At 40.5% G+C, this 15,615-nt stretch overlaps 1 protein-coding gene and 1 long non-coding RNA gene across 2 annotated transcripts; both read left to right on the top strand.

The window, feature by feature from the left end:
* The first annotated feature begins 2,975 nt into the window (after positions 1–2,975).
* LOC126626594 (uncharacterized) lies at positions 2,976–4,952 on the top strand. Its single transcript, XR_007624734.1, has 3 exons — positions 2,976–3,151; positions 3,249–3,394; positions 4,727–4,952. It is a non-coding gene; the product is annotated as an uncharacterized LOC126626594 (long non-coding RNA).
* Positions 4,953–5,433: 481 nt separating this feature from the next.
* LOC126626583 (probable beta-1,4-xylosyltransferase IRX10L) lies at positions 5,434–8,193 on the top strand. Its single transcript, XM_050295951.1, has 4 exons — positions 5,434–5,935; positions 6,526–6,914; positions 7,106–7,347; positions 7,467–8,193. The coding sequence occupies exons 1-4, from the start codon at positions 5,839–5,841 to the stop codon at positions 7,978–7,980; spliced, it is 1,242 nt and encodes a 413-aa protein (XP_050151908.1). The 5' UTR covers positions 5,434–5,838; the 3' UTR covers positions 7,981–8,193.
* Positions 8,194–15,615: the final 7,422 nt, after the last annotated feature.

The raw sequence follows: 15,615 nt of genomic DNA, 5'->3' as shown, positions 1-15,615 counted from the left end.
CTACTATTTAAAACCGGAAGCCCATTTGGGATCACGGGCTTCATAAAAAATAGTAAGACAAAAATGGCTCCCAAACAAAAAAGTTCAAAAGCATCCCAAAATAATGCAGGGTATTTTCGTCATATAAACAATGTTTTTTATAATTAATTTTTTTTGTACAGTTTTTTTATTTTTTTTATTTTTATAATTAGTACCTCACAATGGGCTAGCAATAATGTGATTCAATCAGTTGTTTATTAAATATTATTTTCTTTATTTTTAAACACGTTCAAAATATCTTAAGAGACACATAGTGCCGGTTATAAAAAAAAGTCTTTCATACGCGCCTAGTAATGTGATTCAATTAGTTGTCAAATGATTGTTTATTTTTTTTAACAAACAATATTATCTACACTAAGGGGGAGGTGGGTGAGTTTAGCCTCATAATAGGCTAGCAATAATGTGATTCAAAAAATGTGTAATCGCACGTAGCACACCGTGATTCAAAAAATACGCGTGCATGAAGGCTAGTGATTGTTATTATTGGATGATATCCTTCCTTCTTTATATTTGTGATAACATTAATTTTTTTCCTATTACAATTGATATTTTGTATTAATCTATATTATGAGTCTAAAGCCCCATTTGTTACACCGTCTTAAGAGGAACTGTCTTAACTGGGACTAGAATCCCACGGTTGGTAACGTAATTATTAGCGGTAAATCCTGACTCATTTTCACTAGCGGCCTCGCTAAAAGGGTATTAGCAATCCCGTCCTTAAGCATGGGATTGCTAAGAACCTTTCTAATCTTGCTTTCTCCTTCGTACATAAGCAACAGCAGCCCCCTTCTCCATTCACCAAATAAAAAATGGCTCTCGTGGATCTACATCGTCTCGCGACCCCAACCCCCTCTTTAACTTCAAATTGATTTCTCTCTCTCTCTTATGAGATTGACGAACCCACAACCCAGATTTCCCTCTATAACGAAACTGAATCAAACGGGCCTGAGCGACCTGTTGCCTCATCTCCATCTCCCGACGCCTGCACTAAGCCCACTCTCCAAAAAATTTAATCATTTTTTTCCCAATGGTTTTGGGGTTGAAGATTTGCAGACAATCATGGAGTTTGCAAGAAGACGTAAAAAAGGAGAGAAAGATAAGACAATTTTAGTCCAACTAGGGCTAGAAAAAATTCCCGAAAATCCAGATCCAAAACCAAAATTCCTGAAATTTTTGGGATGAAATACCGAACTGATCCCAAAATTTCGGTACAGGATTCGGTATTGTCTACTCAATATTTCGGTAATCCCATACCAAACCGAAAGTAAATAATTGGTATTATACATTTGAATTGTTGCTAACTACTAGTAGCAATATAATTGGTGTAGTCTCAGGTAGTAAGCATAGCCCTTTATTGCCACATTTGATAGTACGAACCTCCCACAAATGTGTCTATTTCTTCAACACGAAATCAAAAAATTGTATTGTTAGTTTTCGAACGTATTAGGTTTTTTAACTTATTTTTTTTTGTTTTTGGGTTTGTTACTTATTTTATTTTGGTTGCATGTTAATTTAACTTGGTATGAATGATTGCCATTTCAATTTGTATGAAATTTGGGAATACCAAACCATCCCGAAATAGCAAAAATATTTCGGGATTCCCAAAAATTGGGAATACTGAAATTTTGTTTTGAGATTGGTCTTCAAATTTTTGTCTCGAAATTTTCGGTTTGGAATTCGAGATCCCATTTTCGGTTTGGGATCCCATACCAAACCACCCTAAGTCTGACCAGAAAGACAAAATCTCATCTAGAGATTAACGGGATGAAAATGGCGGGGTTGATAAATTATTATTTTTTTGTTTTTTGTTTTTTTAAGACAGAAAAATAAAAAATATATAAAAAGTAAATCTAAGTCTAAAAATATTTTGCCACTCAGTACTACAGTATGGTGGTATTCCTCTTCGCTTATAAGTGAGAGATCTTAGGTTCGAATCTCGTGGATAACAAATTCAATACCAAACTAGGCTACCCATTGTGGCTTAGCTAAACTCCCTCTCCCCTTAGTGTAAAAATATCGTTGTACTTGGAAAAATAAAAAGTCCTAAAAGGTAAAAATAATCTAGTCTGTAGTTTAGTTCAACACTACACCAAACACTTTAATATTCTTATGTTGCTTAGTTCATGCCAAACAAATTTAGTTTAGTCTCTAAAGTTAGTCTAGTCCGAGTTAGTCCTCCGTAACAAGCGGGGCCTGAGAGTACCTTAAAAAGGTTTAAATCATATAACTATGAGTTGAAAAAAATACCTTAATTATCAGGATAATCCACTATTTGCGATAACATGAAAACTTTATAAATGAGGACATTCATTTAATCTACCTGCATATCTTTTTCTTTGACATCAACTATCTTTTACACGAATGGTGTTTTACATAATTCATCTATAAAGAGAACTCAAATTTTGGCGCAGAAATAAAGCTAATTGTTTTAGCAATATTTAGCTAACAAATTTTAAGGGGTCGTTTGATAATCATTTCGTTTTTAATTTTTAATTTTTTGTATTTGGTTTTGGTTTTTAGTTTTTAATTTTCTGAAAATTTGTTTGGTAGCAACTTTCAATTTTTAGTTCTAAATAAATAAAAACTAAAAGTGAAAATTCAAGAAAATTTTGAAAACTCAAGAAATTAGTTTTCAAATGTTTAAAAAGTGGAAACAAAAACTAAAAATTGAAACGTAATAGTTATCAAATGACTCATAAGTCAATATTTTTTTTTGTCATTTGATTAGACGCTATATGCTGATGTAGCATAAATGTCACAACCCATCCCGAAATAAATTATCGATGACGTGAGTTGACTATTTTACCCTTGAATGTGAGCGTTGTGGTGTGTTATGCATGTAAATAGTGGTCCAAACTTACATTTTCCTTAATTTTTGGAACAAAATTGGAATTTGGTTTTGTGGTTTTGGTTCGTGACCTTGTGGACCACTCACACACACACAAACCCTTCCTCTCTCTTCTCTTCCGTGCTTTCTCTCCCTCGGACTCACTTTCTCTCCTTCCCTCACGTACGGACCAACAACAACACGAATGGAAAGTTGCAGATCGAGGGTTTAAAGTACACCATCGTGTCTCTGAGGTTCATACAAGTTGAATGGTACCATTTTTAGGTAAGAACTCCTTCGAAAATCCTAGTTTCTCTTGAACTCCGATTAAGGTACTATTCATACAAACGTAAAATCTCATTTTTTGGGGATTTCAAGCTAGGTAGCTTAAGGAGGTCCTCACGAGGCTAGGAGTGGTTCGTTGGAAGATTTTGGATGTCGGAATAGTGAGATTCGACGAGTTGCAGGTTTGGCTGGAGTGTCGAGGAGTTTTCCAGCGAATCCTATGGGTTTTAGGGCTTTTAAAAGGTATGGTTGTGTTCTATTCTTGTCAAGCTTCAAATTGGTTTAAGTTTCATGAAATTTGACTGAGAAATGGAAGTTTGAAAAATTCCCAGTTTTCTGGCGACGACGACGGTTGGCGGAGTTCTGAGGTAGAGGATGATGGAATATTCCGTCAACATTGACGGAATATTCCTAACGGCGTTGGTTAGTTTAACGGATTCCGTTACTATTTAACGGAATACTCCTAACGGCAGTTAGGGTTTTCGTTAAGGTTCCCTGCGCGTGGATGGTTGGAAAATTTTTCTAAAAATATGGGGATGTTCGTGAGGTTGTGTAGATCACATTGGTATATTCAAACACCCCATTTGAGCAATGTATGAGAAGTTATTAGTTAGTTTTGGTTATGTGCTTTAAATTAACGTTTATTCAGTTAATTCGCATATAGGTGAGACTTATCTCGAGGACGAGCGCAGTCAAGGGCGACTCGGGGGCTACGACCCTTTGACATACCAGTGAGTGGGCTTTTGGTTTTCAGTATATACTTATATACTTGATATTTTCCCAGAAAATGTGTTTAAATGAAAGTATGCCTTGAATGCCATGCATATAAAATTATATTTTGTTTATGAAATAGTATATGATGCATGATATATAATTGTGGTGCTGTAGACGCTCAGGTAAGCCCATGTGAGTTATGAATTGTGAATGTGATTTAAAGTTGTGATTAATTGAGAAGCTTTAAGCTCATAAACTTGCACCCCGGTTGATTGTGAATTACTAGAGATAGAGTACAAACCTGTTATTAATGTCACCTCCCACACCATATGCTCACATTGGATCCAATTTAGGTGCACAGTCCTGTCGTATAGGCCATCATAGGTGGTTCCGACTCATAGGTGACTAGCGATTTATCGCTCAGCTATCATGAGAGCATAGTATTGAGCATAACTATATTACACCCAGTATTGTCGTACAGACTCTTTTAGTGTTCCGACTCGTGTGTAGTATAGTGTCGTACAGGTCATTGTAGTGACTCCGGCTAGATTGACTAATGAGCTATGAATTTAGTTGTACAGACTTATGCAGGGCTTCCGGCTAATATGTTATTTTCCATGAATCTATTCACACCTGAATTACTTACTCTGTTATATCTTGGCATGACATACTTATGATTATGAATATGTGAAGTATGATTTGAATTGATATATTTACATATATATTTATGCATATACTTATATTCTATTTCTAGGAAAATTATACATATTTTACGGCGAGGGGTTAGAACTTTTGAGAAATGAAATGATTTTGAAACATTTGTTTTTACCAACTCACGTTTTCTGTTTTGCGTCCCTCCAGGTTTTAGGTTGGCTTGCTATTGGTGGCGTTTGAGGATTTTCGGCTGTTCTGACAAATTTTATATTTAGTAGGACATCTTTTGGTACTGTATAATTAGTACTTGTCCTATTGGACTGCACCTAGACTTTATATGCTCTGATTAGGAGTATTTACTCTTGTATCTCACTTTGAGCACTTCCCGTTTATTAGTGCACATTAGTAACTTCGGTTTTTATTTACTCGTATATTTCTTATCTTAATTGCTTCCGCATTGTGCACATGACTACGTCACCCTCACGTAACGACGAACATGCCTTCATCTCGGTTGGAGTGTGTCAATAAACTTGACCTAAATTTTATGCAGTCACTAATCGTCAATTTCAGTATTTAGTACTTTATTTTTTAAATTATTTTCAAAAATCACGTAGTATAAATGCAAAAATTAAAACCTCGTATCTCATTTTACAGATAAACCAACCTTATGGTGTAAATGCATTTAACCCAAACTTGATACGACTTCCATTTTATTTCATTGACCAAAAATGAATTATTTAGTAAAAAAATGTGATATCCACATAGTTTTTTTTACTTCTTATACATCTTTTTAATTTTTGGTCATCGGATTGGATGAATTGAAAAAAATCAACGAATAAAAATTAATAAATGTGTGTGAAAAGTAAAATATGGTGCGTAGATAAAACATCACCTTAGTAAATTCCTAACCAGAAAAGAGCAGGTTGGGGACGTTTGGTCTTCGGGTGTCGAGGACTGAGGTGGACTTGCCATCGAACCTCCATGGACGCTGAATAAATTAAAAACCAAACAACCCAGAAGAGATCTTCTCTTCCTTGTTTCTTCAACCCCAAATTTTACCTTTTTTTCCTTCATTTCTTGTGAACTTTCTCTCTGCTGCTGAAAGGCTGTAGCCAGAGACTTTAAAGTAATAAAAAAAAAAAGGCCAACAAGTTTGAAGGAATCATCCAACCAATTCTGCTTTCGACGTCCCAACTAGCAGCTTTACCAGATTACTAAAGAACCCATCTGCTTCTTTGGCTCATAACCTTCAGAACCCTCCTACTTTTGCTGGGTTCCTGATTTTGTAGCTGAAGAAAGAGAAGGATTGGGGGAGAAATATGAGAATTTGGAAGCTGGGTTTTGCTGGGTTTCTTGTTGCTGCCTTTGTGGTGGGGTTTGGTTCAGGGGAGCAGGCCCGCACTGAGAGAATTTCAGGTAGGAAACAGAAAGACTTTATTTTTTCGATTTACATTATTCGGTTGTTCTTGGGTTTTTTGCCGTTTTTCGATTTCGAATTTCATTTTGCTGCCTTTAACTGCTACCTGAGTTTTGATCACTTGAAGTTTCGGTTTTGATTGATGGTGTGTTCGTAGGTCTGGTATATCTTTTGGATCTAAATTTGAGGTACAATTGGACATATGTAATGGTGGGTGTTGATTTAGCTCTTATCATTGTTAATTTACACATTGTTCTTAATTTTGATTTGACAATAATTAGCTTAGTCTCGGAAACAAGTTTAGTGTTCGAATTTGAGGTTCTGATTTGATCTGTCGATTTTCAAGTTACATACGTAGTAATGCTGGTTTGTTTAGCTGGAGTTGTAGATCCCAGAAGGGCAGCAAAGATATAATAATGCTGTTGTGACGATGTTTATGAACTCCACGTACCAAGAATTTTGCGTTTTTATGCTTTTGAATTTGTTGGATTTGTTCTTTAGAAGTCTGTCGATTGTATACAGATTCAGAATCTGCTGAGGAATACAATTGTATGAGAACTTAAGTAAGGTTCGTTTGTACCAAATGTAGGTAGTGCTGGTGATGTCTTGGATGATGACCCAGTGGGAAGGTTGAAAGTTTTCGTTTATGAGCTTCCAAGCAAATACAACAAGAAGATTCTGCAGAAGGATCCCAGATGCCTCAACCACATGTTTGCAGCTGAGATATTTATGCATCGGTTTCTCCTGTCTAGCCCCGTCCGAACCCTTAATCCTGAAGAAGCAGATTGGTTTTATACTCCTGTATACACCACTTGTGACCTGACACCCAATGGCCTTCCGTTGCCTTTCAAGTCACCACGGATGATGAGAAGTGCAATACAACTTATTTCTTCGAATTGGCCATATTGGAACCGGACAGAAGGGGCTGATCATTTTTTCGTAGTGCCTCATGACTTTGGAGCATGTTTTCATTATCTGGTTAGATTTAGAAGCTTGGTTTGCGTCTTAGTTCTCTCATGGTTTTTTGACGGTCCGAATACATATTTGAACCAATTGGAATATGTTAACTTGTTCCGATATGCCTGTAGAGCTTACTTCTTTCCTGATGTACATTTATTTGTTGTATTTGAGCATGTCAATTATCTGAATTTGTTGTGTAACTATTGCAGGAAGAGAAGGCTATTGAAAGAGGAATTCTTCCCATGCTCCAACGCGCAACTTTGGTTCAGACTTTTGGGCAAAAAAATCATGTTTGCTTGAAAGAGGGCTCAATTACAGTTCCTCCTTATGCTCCTCCACAGAAGATGCAAACCCACCTAATTCCTGAGAAAACTCCTCGGTCCATCTTTGTTTACTTCCGAGGATTATTTTATGATGTGGGAAATGATCCCGAAGGTGGTTATTATGCAAGGTAATTCATCCATAACCTATATGTAAAGAAATGAGAGTTTCGGTTCTTTGGTTTGCTAGATAACACTAATATGAAAATAGGTCAGGGCAGGAGATGGTCTAACTTTTTTTACTGTACAGAGGTGCACGAGCAGCAGTGTGGGAGAACTTCAAAGACAATCCGCTTTTTGACATCTCTACCGAGCACCCCACCACATACTATGAGGACATGCAACGAGCAGTCTTTTGTTTGTGCCCACTCGGCTGGGCTCCCTGGAGTCCAAGATTGGTCGAAGCAGTGATTTTTGGCTGCATTCCTGTTATCATAGCAGACGACATTGTTCTACCCTTTGCCGATGCCATCCCTTGGGAAGAGATTGGCGTGTTTGTTGATGAGAAGGACGTCCCCAACTTGGACACTATACTCACTTCAATCCCACCTGAACTGATATTGAGGAAGCAGAGATTGCTCGCAAACCCTTCAATGAAGCAAGCAATGTTATTCCCACAGCCAGCCGAATCAGGAGATGCTTTCCACCAAGTTCTGAATGGACTCGCGCGCAAGTTGCCGCACAGCCCTGATGTTTTCTTGAAACCAGGTGAGAAGATCCTGAACTGGACAGCAGGGCCGGTGGGCGACCTGAAGCCTTGGTAGCTGCTATGAGTTTTGACTCCTCTTCAGCCAAGCCTCCAAACTTTACAGTAGTAATTTTGTTGTAGTTGAGATGCCGATTTTCATGACACTGTAAAAATTCGGATTTCGTGAAAGTGTCTCAAGATTATATGTTTTTCTTTTTGTAGTTTTGACTTGGATTGTTATAACTTCAATGAAAGCCATGATGGTGATTTTTCCATCGTTTAGTTTCAAGTAACTTCTGAAACCCACACCAGACTTGTCTGCATCACCATACAGAAAGGTTATTTTTGGGGGGTAAAACGGTAATTTTCTTCTCGTGGGCATGAAGATGTCCTGTTAACTTTGGAATGTGAATTGGAATTACTGATGTTGATTTCGTTCTTATGAACCATGACTTCTCTCCCCTCTATTCTTGATTTTTCTGATTTATAGCTTCTCGCATTCCAATCAGTGAAGGGAGTTGTCGAAATCACTGTTGAGACTCGTTTTAGAATACAAGAAGTCATCAACAACAACAACAACAAAGCCTTTTCCCACTAAGTGGGGTCGGCTATATGAATCCTAGAACACCATTGCGCTCGGTTTTGTGTCATGTCCTCCGTTAGATCCAAGTACTCTAAGTCTTTTCTTAGAGTCTCTTCCAAAGTTTTCCTAGGTCTTCCTCTACCCCTTCGGCCCTGAACCTCTGTCCCGTAGTCACATCTTCGAACCGGAGCGTCAGTCGGCCTTCTTTGCACATGTCCAAATCACCGGAGCCGATTTTCTCTCATCTTTCCTACAATTTCGGCTACTCCTACTTTACCTCGGATATCCTCATTCCCAATCTTATCATTTCTCGTGTGCCCACACATCCCACGAAGCATCCTCATCTCCGCTACACCCATTTTGTGTACGTGTTGATGCTTCACCGCCCAACATTCTGTGCCATACAACATCGCTGGCCTTATTGCCGTCCTATAAAATTTTCCCTTGAGCTTCAGTGGCCTACGACGGTCACACAACACGCCGGATGCACTCTTACACTTCATCCATCCAGCTCGTATTCTATGGTTGAGATCTCCATCTAATTCTCCGTTCTCTTGCAAGATAGATCCTAGGTAGCGAAAACGGTCGCTTTTTGTGATCTTCGCTAGATTGCTCCGGTCATTAGTGTGGATAAATATATAAATGGATAGAGATAGGAAAGCAAACACAAGATGTACGTGGTTCACCCAGATTGGCTACGTCCACGGAATAGAAGAGTTCTCATTAATTGTGAAGGGTTTACACAAGTACATAGGTTCAAGCTCTCCTTTAGTGAGTACAAGTGAATGATTTATTACAAATGACATTAGGAAATATTATGGGAGAATGATCTCGTAATCACGAAACTTCTAAGTATCGGAGTGTGGTGTCGTCTTGACTTGCCTTATCTGTCTCATAGGTAGATGTGGCATCTTCTCTGGAAGTACTCTTCCTCCATCCAGGGGTGGTATCTTTAACTGGTGGAGATGCACAAGGTAATGTATCAATTTCACTTGAAGCTTACTTGTAGTTTCAGGCTTGGTCAAGCGCGATACAAACCATGTAGTAGGAGTCCCCCAAGTCGCCGAGCTAGGGGGTCTGCTGAAAGAGGTGACAGACAAGGTAAGCAATCAGAGCTCCGACTGATTGTTCACCTTCTCCCCATCTTGCAGCAGCATGAAGGATAAAGAGAAGAAAAATGAGAAGAGATGATATGAGATACTTTTGCTTTTGAAGAAGTAACTTTCCACAGGCTTATTCTTGAACTGAGCTGAAGGGTTTTCTGGTTTCCTCCAGAGTATAAGGCCGACTGGAGAATTTGAGGGTCAAAACAAGTCCATCAAATCTAGAGTACGTTCCACCCTGCTGATATGGGATACTTTTGCTTTTGACAGAGTAATGGATGTATCGGCACGTGTGCTGTTACGCTTGTCTCCACATGCTTCCTTGTATCCTTCGCATTTGCCCTATCTGTTCCTCAAGCAGATGCGGAATCTTTCCTGGAAACATAAGATGTTGAAGATGAGTACTCGAGAGCAATGCCAGGTAAGTAATCAGGTAAGGGGTTCCAGGCAGTCAGTTCCTGGCTGGAAGCTTGATTCCAAGTGCTGACTGATTGCTCTCTTTCTCCTTGTCTTGCAGGTAAAAACAAGGCCAAAGGAAAAGACAGGGAAAAAGCATGATATGGGATACTCTTGCTTTTAACCCTGATGATATGAGATATTCTTGCTCTAGTATAGCTTGTTTGCAGAGGTATTATCGGGGGGAAAGAAAGCTGAATATTTCGAAAGGCTTCGTTGGGAGTGCCCTCTCAGATATGATGAAGGGTTGAGCATTTTTGCAGGTCTGCCTGTCCGTTGGGGATGGAGGTCGACATATATAGGAGTCTCCCTAACAACAAGTAGTAATGCTATTCCTTTACCCTGCTTGGTCATAGCACGGTAGTGGGAGCTGCCAGTTTCACATGTTTTAACTCTGTCAGAGCACTTTGAAAAAAGTGGTCTGTGGTATCTGGCTCTCGAGATTCGGAGAACGATGCCTCTTCGATTTTTGAGAAAGCAATCATGATGGGGGTCTGGCTCTCGAGATTCGGAGAGCAGTGTCTCTTCGATTTTTGAGGAAGTAATCATGTTGGGAGTCTGACTCTCGAGATTCGGAGGGCGGTGCCTCTTCGATTTTGGAGCAAGCAATCTTGTTGGGAGTGTTGTCTCGAATGTGAGTAAAGGTTGGGCATGTTTGCTAGTCTACCTTGCCACGAAGCACAAAGGTTGACACACAGGGACTTTCCAATTATCCAGCAATGGTACTGTTCCTTTACCCTCTCTTCAATTTTGAGAAAGTAGTCATGTTGGGAGTCTGGCTCTCGAGATTCGGAGGACGGTGCCTCTTCGATTTTGGAGCAAGCAATCTTGTTGGGAGTGTTTTCTCGAATGTGAGTAAAGGTTGGGCATGTTTGCTAGTCTACCTTGCCACGAAGCACAGAGGTTGACACACAAGGACTTTCCAATTATCCAGCAGTGATACTGTTCCTTTACCCTTGTGGGTAATAATATGGTAGCTAGACCTTCAAAATTTATGTGTCTAAACTTTGTTAGTGCTGTTTCTTTGCTATTCTTTTACCTTTCTTGGTCAGAGCGATGTAGTGGGAGCTGCAAGCTTCACGTGCTCAACTTTGGCAGAGAACTTTGGCAAAGTTATCTGTGGTACCCATGAGCTATTGTTGCGTGTGGGAAGTGGGTGATTGAACAGTAAGATTCATGTGCTTTCTACTTCACCAGAAGTCTTCGACAGAATGCCCATAATTTCTGCAAAGCTGAGTGTGCGTGTGACAGGTGCTGACAAGGCTAGAAAAGTAGGTGCCTCTTCGATTTCTGAGATCGGCCCTCGTGGTCTCTGAGCAGCCCAGCTTTTGAGAAAGCGAGCGCCTCTTCGATTGATTCGGAGAACGATGCCTCATCGATTTTTGAGAAAGCAATCATGCTGGGGGTCTGGCTCTCGAAGATTCGGGGAGCAGTCTCTTCGATTTTTGAGAAAGTAATCATGTTGGGAGTCTGGCTCTCGAGATTCGGAGGGCGGTGCCTCTTCGATTTTGGAGCAAGCAATCTTGTTGGGAGTGTTTTCTCGAATGTGAGTAAAGGTTGGGCATGTTTGCTAGTCTACCTTGCCATGAAGCACAGAGGTTGACACACAGGGACTTTCCAATTATCCAGCAATGGTACTGTTCCTTTACCCTCTCTTCGATTTTTAAGAAAGTAGTCATGTTGGGAGTCTGGCTCTCGAGATTCGGAGGACGGTGCCTCTTCGATTTTGGAGCAAGCAATCTTATTGGGAGTGTTTTCTCGAATGTGAGTAAAGGTTGGGCATGTTTGCTAGTCTACCTTGCCACGAAGCACAGAGGTTGACACACAGGGACTTTCCAATTATCCAGCAGTGGTACTGTTCCTTTACCCTTGTGGGTAATAATATGGTAGCTAGACCTTCAAAATTTATGGGTCTAAACTTTGTTAGTGCTGTTTCTTTGCTATTCTTTTACCCTTCTTGGTCAGAGCGATGTAGTGGGAGCTGCAAACTTCGACAGAATGCCCATAATTTCCGCAAAGCTGAGTGTGCGTGTGACAGGTGCTGACAAGGCTGGAAAAGTAGGTGCCTCTTCGATTTCTGAGATCGGCCCTCGTGGTCTCTGGGTAGCCCAGCTTTTGAGAAAGCGAGCGCCTCTTCGATTTCTGAGATCGGCCTTCGTGGTCTTTGAGCAGCCCAACTTTTGAGAAAGCAAACGCCTCTTCGATTTCTGAGATCAACCCTCGTGATCTCTAAGCAGCCCAGCTTTTGAGAAAGCAAACGCCTCTTCGATTTCTGAGCAGGCGCCTCTTCGATTTCTGAAGCTCCGTCGAGTGCAGATTTTTATAGGGGCTGGCATTAAGTTCCAAAGCACACTTGAATCTCCACCAGTAGAAGCTTCATTCTTGCACTTCTAAGATCTTGATTTGTCCGACCTCTTCTCTCTTCAACAACTTTGAAAATGTCTGGCCCCTCCGACCGTCGTTTTGACTTGAACCTTGTTGAAGAGGCAGCCCCGCCTTCTCCAGACAACATATGGCGCCCATCCTTCGTCTCCCCTACTGGTCCTCTTACCGTTGGGGATTCCGTGATGAAGAATGATATGACCGCTGCGGTGGTGTCCAGGAACCTTCTCACTCCCAAAGATAACAGACTACTTTCCAAACGGTCTGATGAGTTAGCTGTTAAGGATTCGCTGGCTCTCAGTGTTCAGTATGCAGGTTCTGTGTCTAATATGGCCCAACGCCTATTTGCTCGAACCCGCCAAGTTGAATCATTGGCGGCTGAAGTGATGAGTCTTAAACAGGAGATTAGAGGGCTCAAGCATGAGAATAAACAGTTGCACCGGCTCGCACATGACTATGCTACAAACATGAAGAGGAAGCTTGACCAGATGAAGGAAACTGATGGTCAGGTTTTACTTGATCATCAGAGATTTGTGGGTTTGTTCCAAAGGCATTTATTGCCTTCGTCTTCTGGGGCTGTACCGCGTAATGAAGCTCCAAATGATCAACCTCTGATGCCTCCTCCTTCTAGGGTTCTGTCCAGTACTGAGGCTCCAAATGATCCCCCTCCGGTGCCTTCTCTTTCTGGGGCTCTACCGACTGCTGAGACTTCTCCTAAGCAACCTTTATGAAGGCTCCCTCTTGTGTGTTTATTTTGACTCATGTATATGTACATATTTGTAGCTTATTGGGGATATCAATAAATAAGCTTTCCTTCATTTCAACGTACTGTGTTAAAAACACCAAAGCCTTCTTCGCTAAGTTCTTTGAATTTTCTTTTGTTGAAGCTTGTATGTTGAAGCTTGTATGTTGAAGCTTTCTGAGTGGAGCATGTAGGTTGGGGTTGTGTTCCCTTAATTTTCCGAGTGAGGAAAACTTCTCGGTTGGAGACTTGGAAAATCCAAGTCACTGAATGGGATCGGCTATATGAATCTTAGAACGCCATTGTGCTCGATCCTGTGTCATGTCCTTCGTTAGATCCAAGTACTCTAAGTCTTTTCTTAGAGTCTCTTCCAAAGTTTTCCTAGGTCTTCCTCTACCCCTTCGGCCCTGAACCTCTGTCCCATAGTCGCATCTTCTAATCGGAGCGTCAGTAGGCCTTCTTTGCACATGTCCAAACCACCGTAACCGATTTTCTCTCATCTTTCCTTCAATTTCGGCTACTCCTACTTTACCCCGGATATCCTCATTCCTAATCTTATCCTTTCTCGTGTGCCCACACATCCAACGAAGCATCCTCATCTCCGCTACACCCATTTTGTGTACGTGTTGATGTTTCACCGCCCAACATTCTGTGCCATACAGCATCGCCGGTCTTATTGCCGTCCTATAAAATTTTCCCTTGAGCTTCAGTGGCATACGGCGGTCACATAACACGCCGGATGCACTCTTCCACTTCATCCATCCAGCTTGTATTCTATGGTTGAGATCTCCATCTAATTCTCCGTTCTTTTGCAAGATAGATCCTAGGTAACGAAAACGGTCGCTCTTTGGTATTTCTTGATCTCCGATCCTCACCCCTAACTCGTTTTGGCCTCCATTTGCACTGAACTTGCACTCCATATATTCTGTCTTTGATCGGCTTAGGCGAAGACCTTTAGATTCCAACACTTCTCTCCAAAGGTTAAGCTTTGCATTTACCCCTTCCTGAGTTTCATCTATCAACACTATATCGTCTGCGAAAAGCATACACCAAGGAATATCATCTTGAATATGTCCTGTTAACTCATCCATTACCAACGCAAAAAGGTAAGGACTTAAGGATGAGCCTTGATGTAATCCTACAGTTATGGGAAAGCTTTCGGTTTGTCCTTCATGAGTTCTTACGGCAGTCTTTGCTCCTTCATACATATCCTTTATAGCTTGGATATATGCTACTCGTACTCCTTTCTTCTCTAAAATCCTCCAAAGAATGTCTCTTGGGACCCTATCATACGCTTTTTCCAAATCTATGAAGACCATGTGTAAATCCTTTTTCCCATCTCTATATCTTTCCATCAATCTTCGTAAGAGATAGATTGCCTCCATGGTTGAGCGCCCTGGCATGAACCCGAATTGGTTGTCCGAAACCCGTGTCTCTTGCCTCAATCTATGCTCAATGACTCTCTCCCAGAGCTTCATTGTATGACTCATTAGCTTAATACCCCTATAGTTCATGCAATTTTGTACGTCGCCCTTATTCTTGTAGATAGGCACCAAAGTGCTCGTTCGCCACTCATTTGGCATCTTCTTCGTTTTCAAAATCCTATTGAAAAGGTCAGTGAGCCATGTTATACCTGTCTCTCCCAAAAGTTTCCACACTTCGATTGGTATATCGTCTGGGCCTATTGCTTTTTTATGCTTCATCTTCTTCAAAGCTACAACCACTTCTTCCTTCCGGATTCGACGATAAAAAGAGTAGTTTCTACACTCTTCTGAGTTACTCAACTCCCCTAAAGAAGCACTCATTTCATGTCCTTCATTGAAAAGATTATGAAAATAACCTCTCCATCTGTCTTTAACCGCGTTCTCTGTAGCAAGAACCTTTCCATCCTCATCCTTGATGCACCTCACTTGGTTTAGGTCCCTTGTCTTCTTTTCCCTTGCTCTAGATAGTTTATAGATATCCAACTCTCCTTCTTTGGTATCTAGTCGTTTATACATATCGTCGTAAGCCGCTAACTTAGCTTATCTGACAGCTTTCTTCGCCTCTTGCTTCGCTTTTCTATACCTTTCACCATTTACATCGGTCCTCTCCTTGTATAAGGCTTTACAATATTCCTTCTTAGCCTTCACCTTTGTTTGTACCTCCTCATTCCACCACCAAGATTCCTTTTGGTGTGGGGCAAAGCCCTTGGACTCTCCTAATACCTCTTTTGCTACTTTTCGGATACAACTAGCCATGGAATCCCACATTTGGCTAGCTTCCCCCTCTCTATCCCACACACATTGGGTGATTACCTTCTCTTTGAAAATGGCTAGAATACAAGAAGTCATAAATCAGAAAAATCAAAAGAACGCTTTTTAGTTAAAATGGTCCATGAGATTAGCATAATTCCTCACTTTAGTTCTCACAATTTAGAGTGTAAAAACCAAAAGAATGCTTTTT

Source organism: Malus sylvestris, chromosome 6, assembly GCF_916048215.2.
Source record: "Malus sylvestris chromosome 6, drMalSylv7.2, whole genome shotgun sequence".
NCBI lineage: Eukaryota > Viridiplantae > Streptophyta > Magnoliopsida > Rosales > Rosaceae > Malus > Malus sylvestris.
Note: the sequence above shows the minus strand (reverse complement) of the source record. Positions and strands in the feature narration are given on the sequence as shown.

What these genes read in the sequence shown, in the direction of transcription:
- LOC126626583 (XM_050295951.1), top strand. Translation starts at nt 5,839, where the DNA reads ATGAGAATTTGGAAGCTGGGTTTTGCTGGGTTTCTTGTTGCTGCCTTT. An exon ending in CCGCACTGAGAGAATTTCAG is followed by an intron (nt 5,936 to 6,525) that starts GTAGGAAACAGA and finishes TACCAAATGTAG; the next exon opens with GTAGTGCTGGTGATGTCTTG. An exon ending in GAGCATGTTTTCATTATCTG is followed by an intron (nt 6,915 to 7,105) that starts GTTAGATTTAGA and finishes TAACTATTGCAG; the next exon opens with GAAGAGAAGGCTATTGAAAG.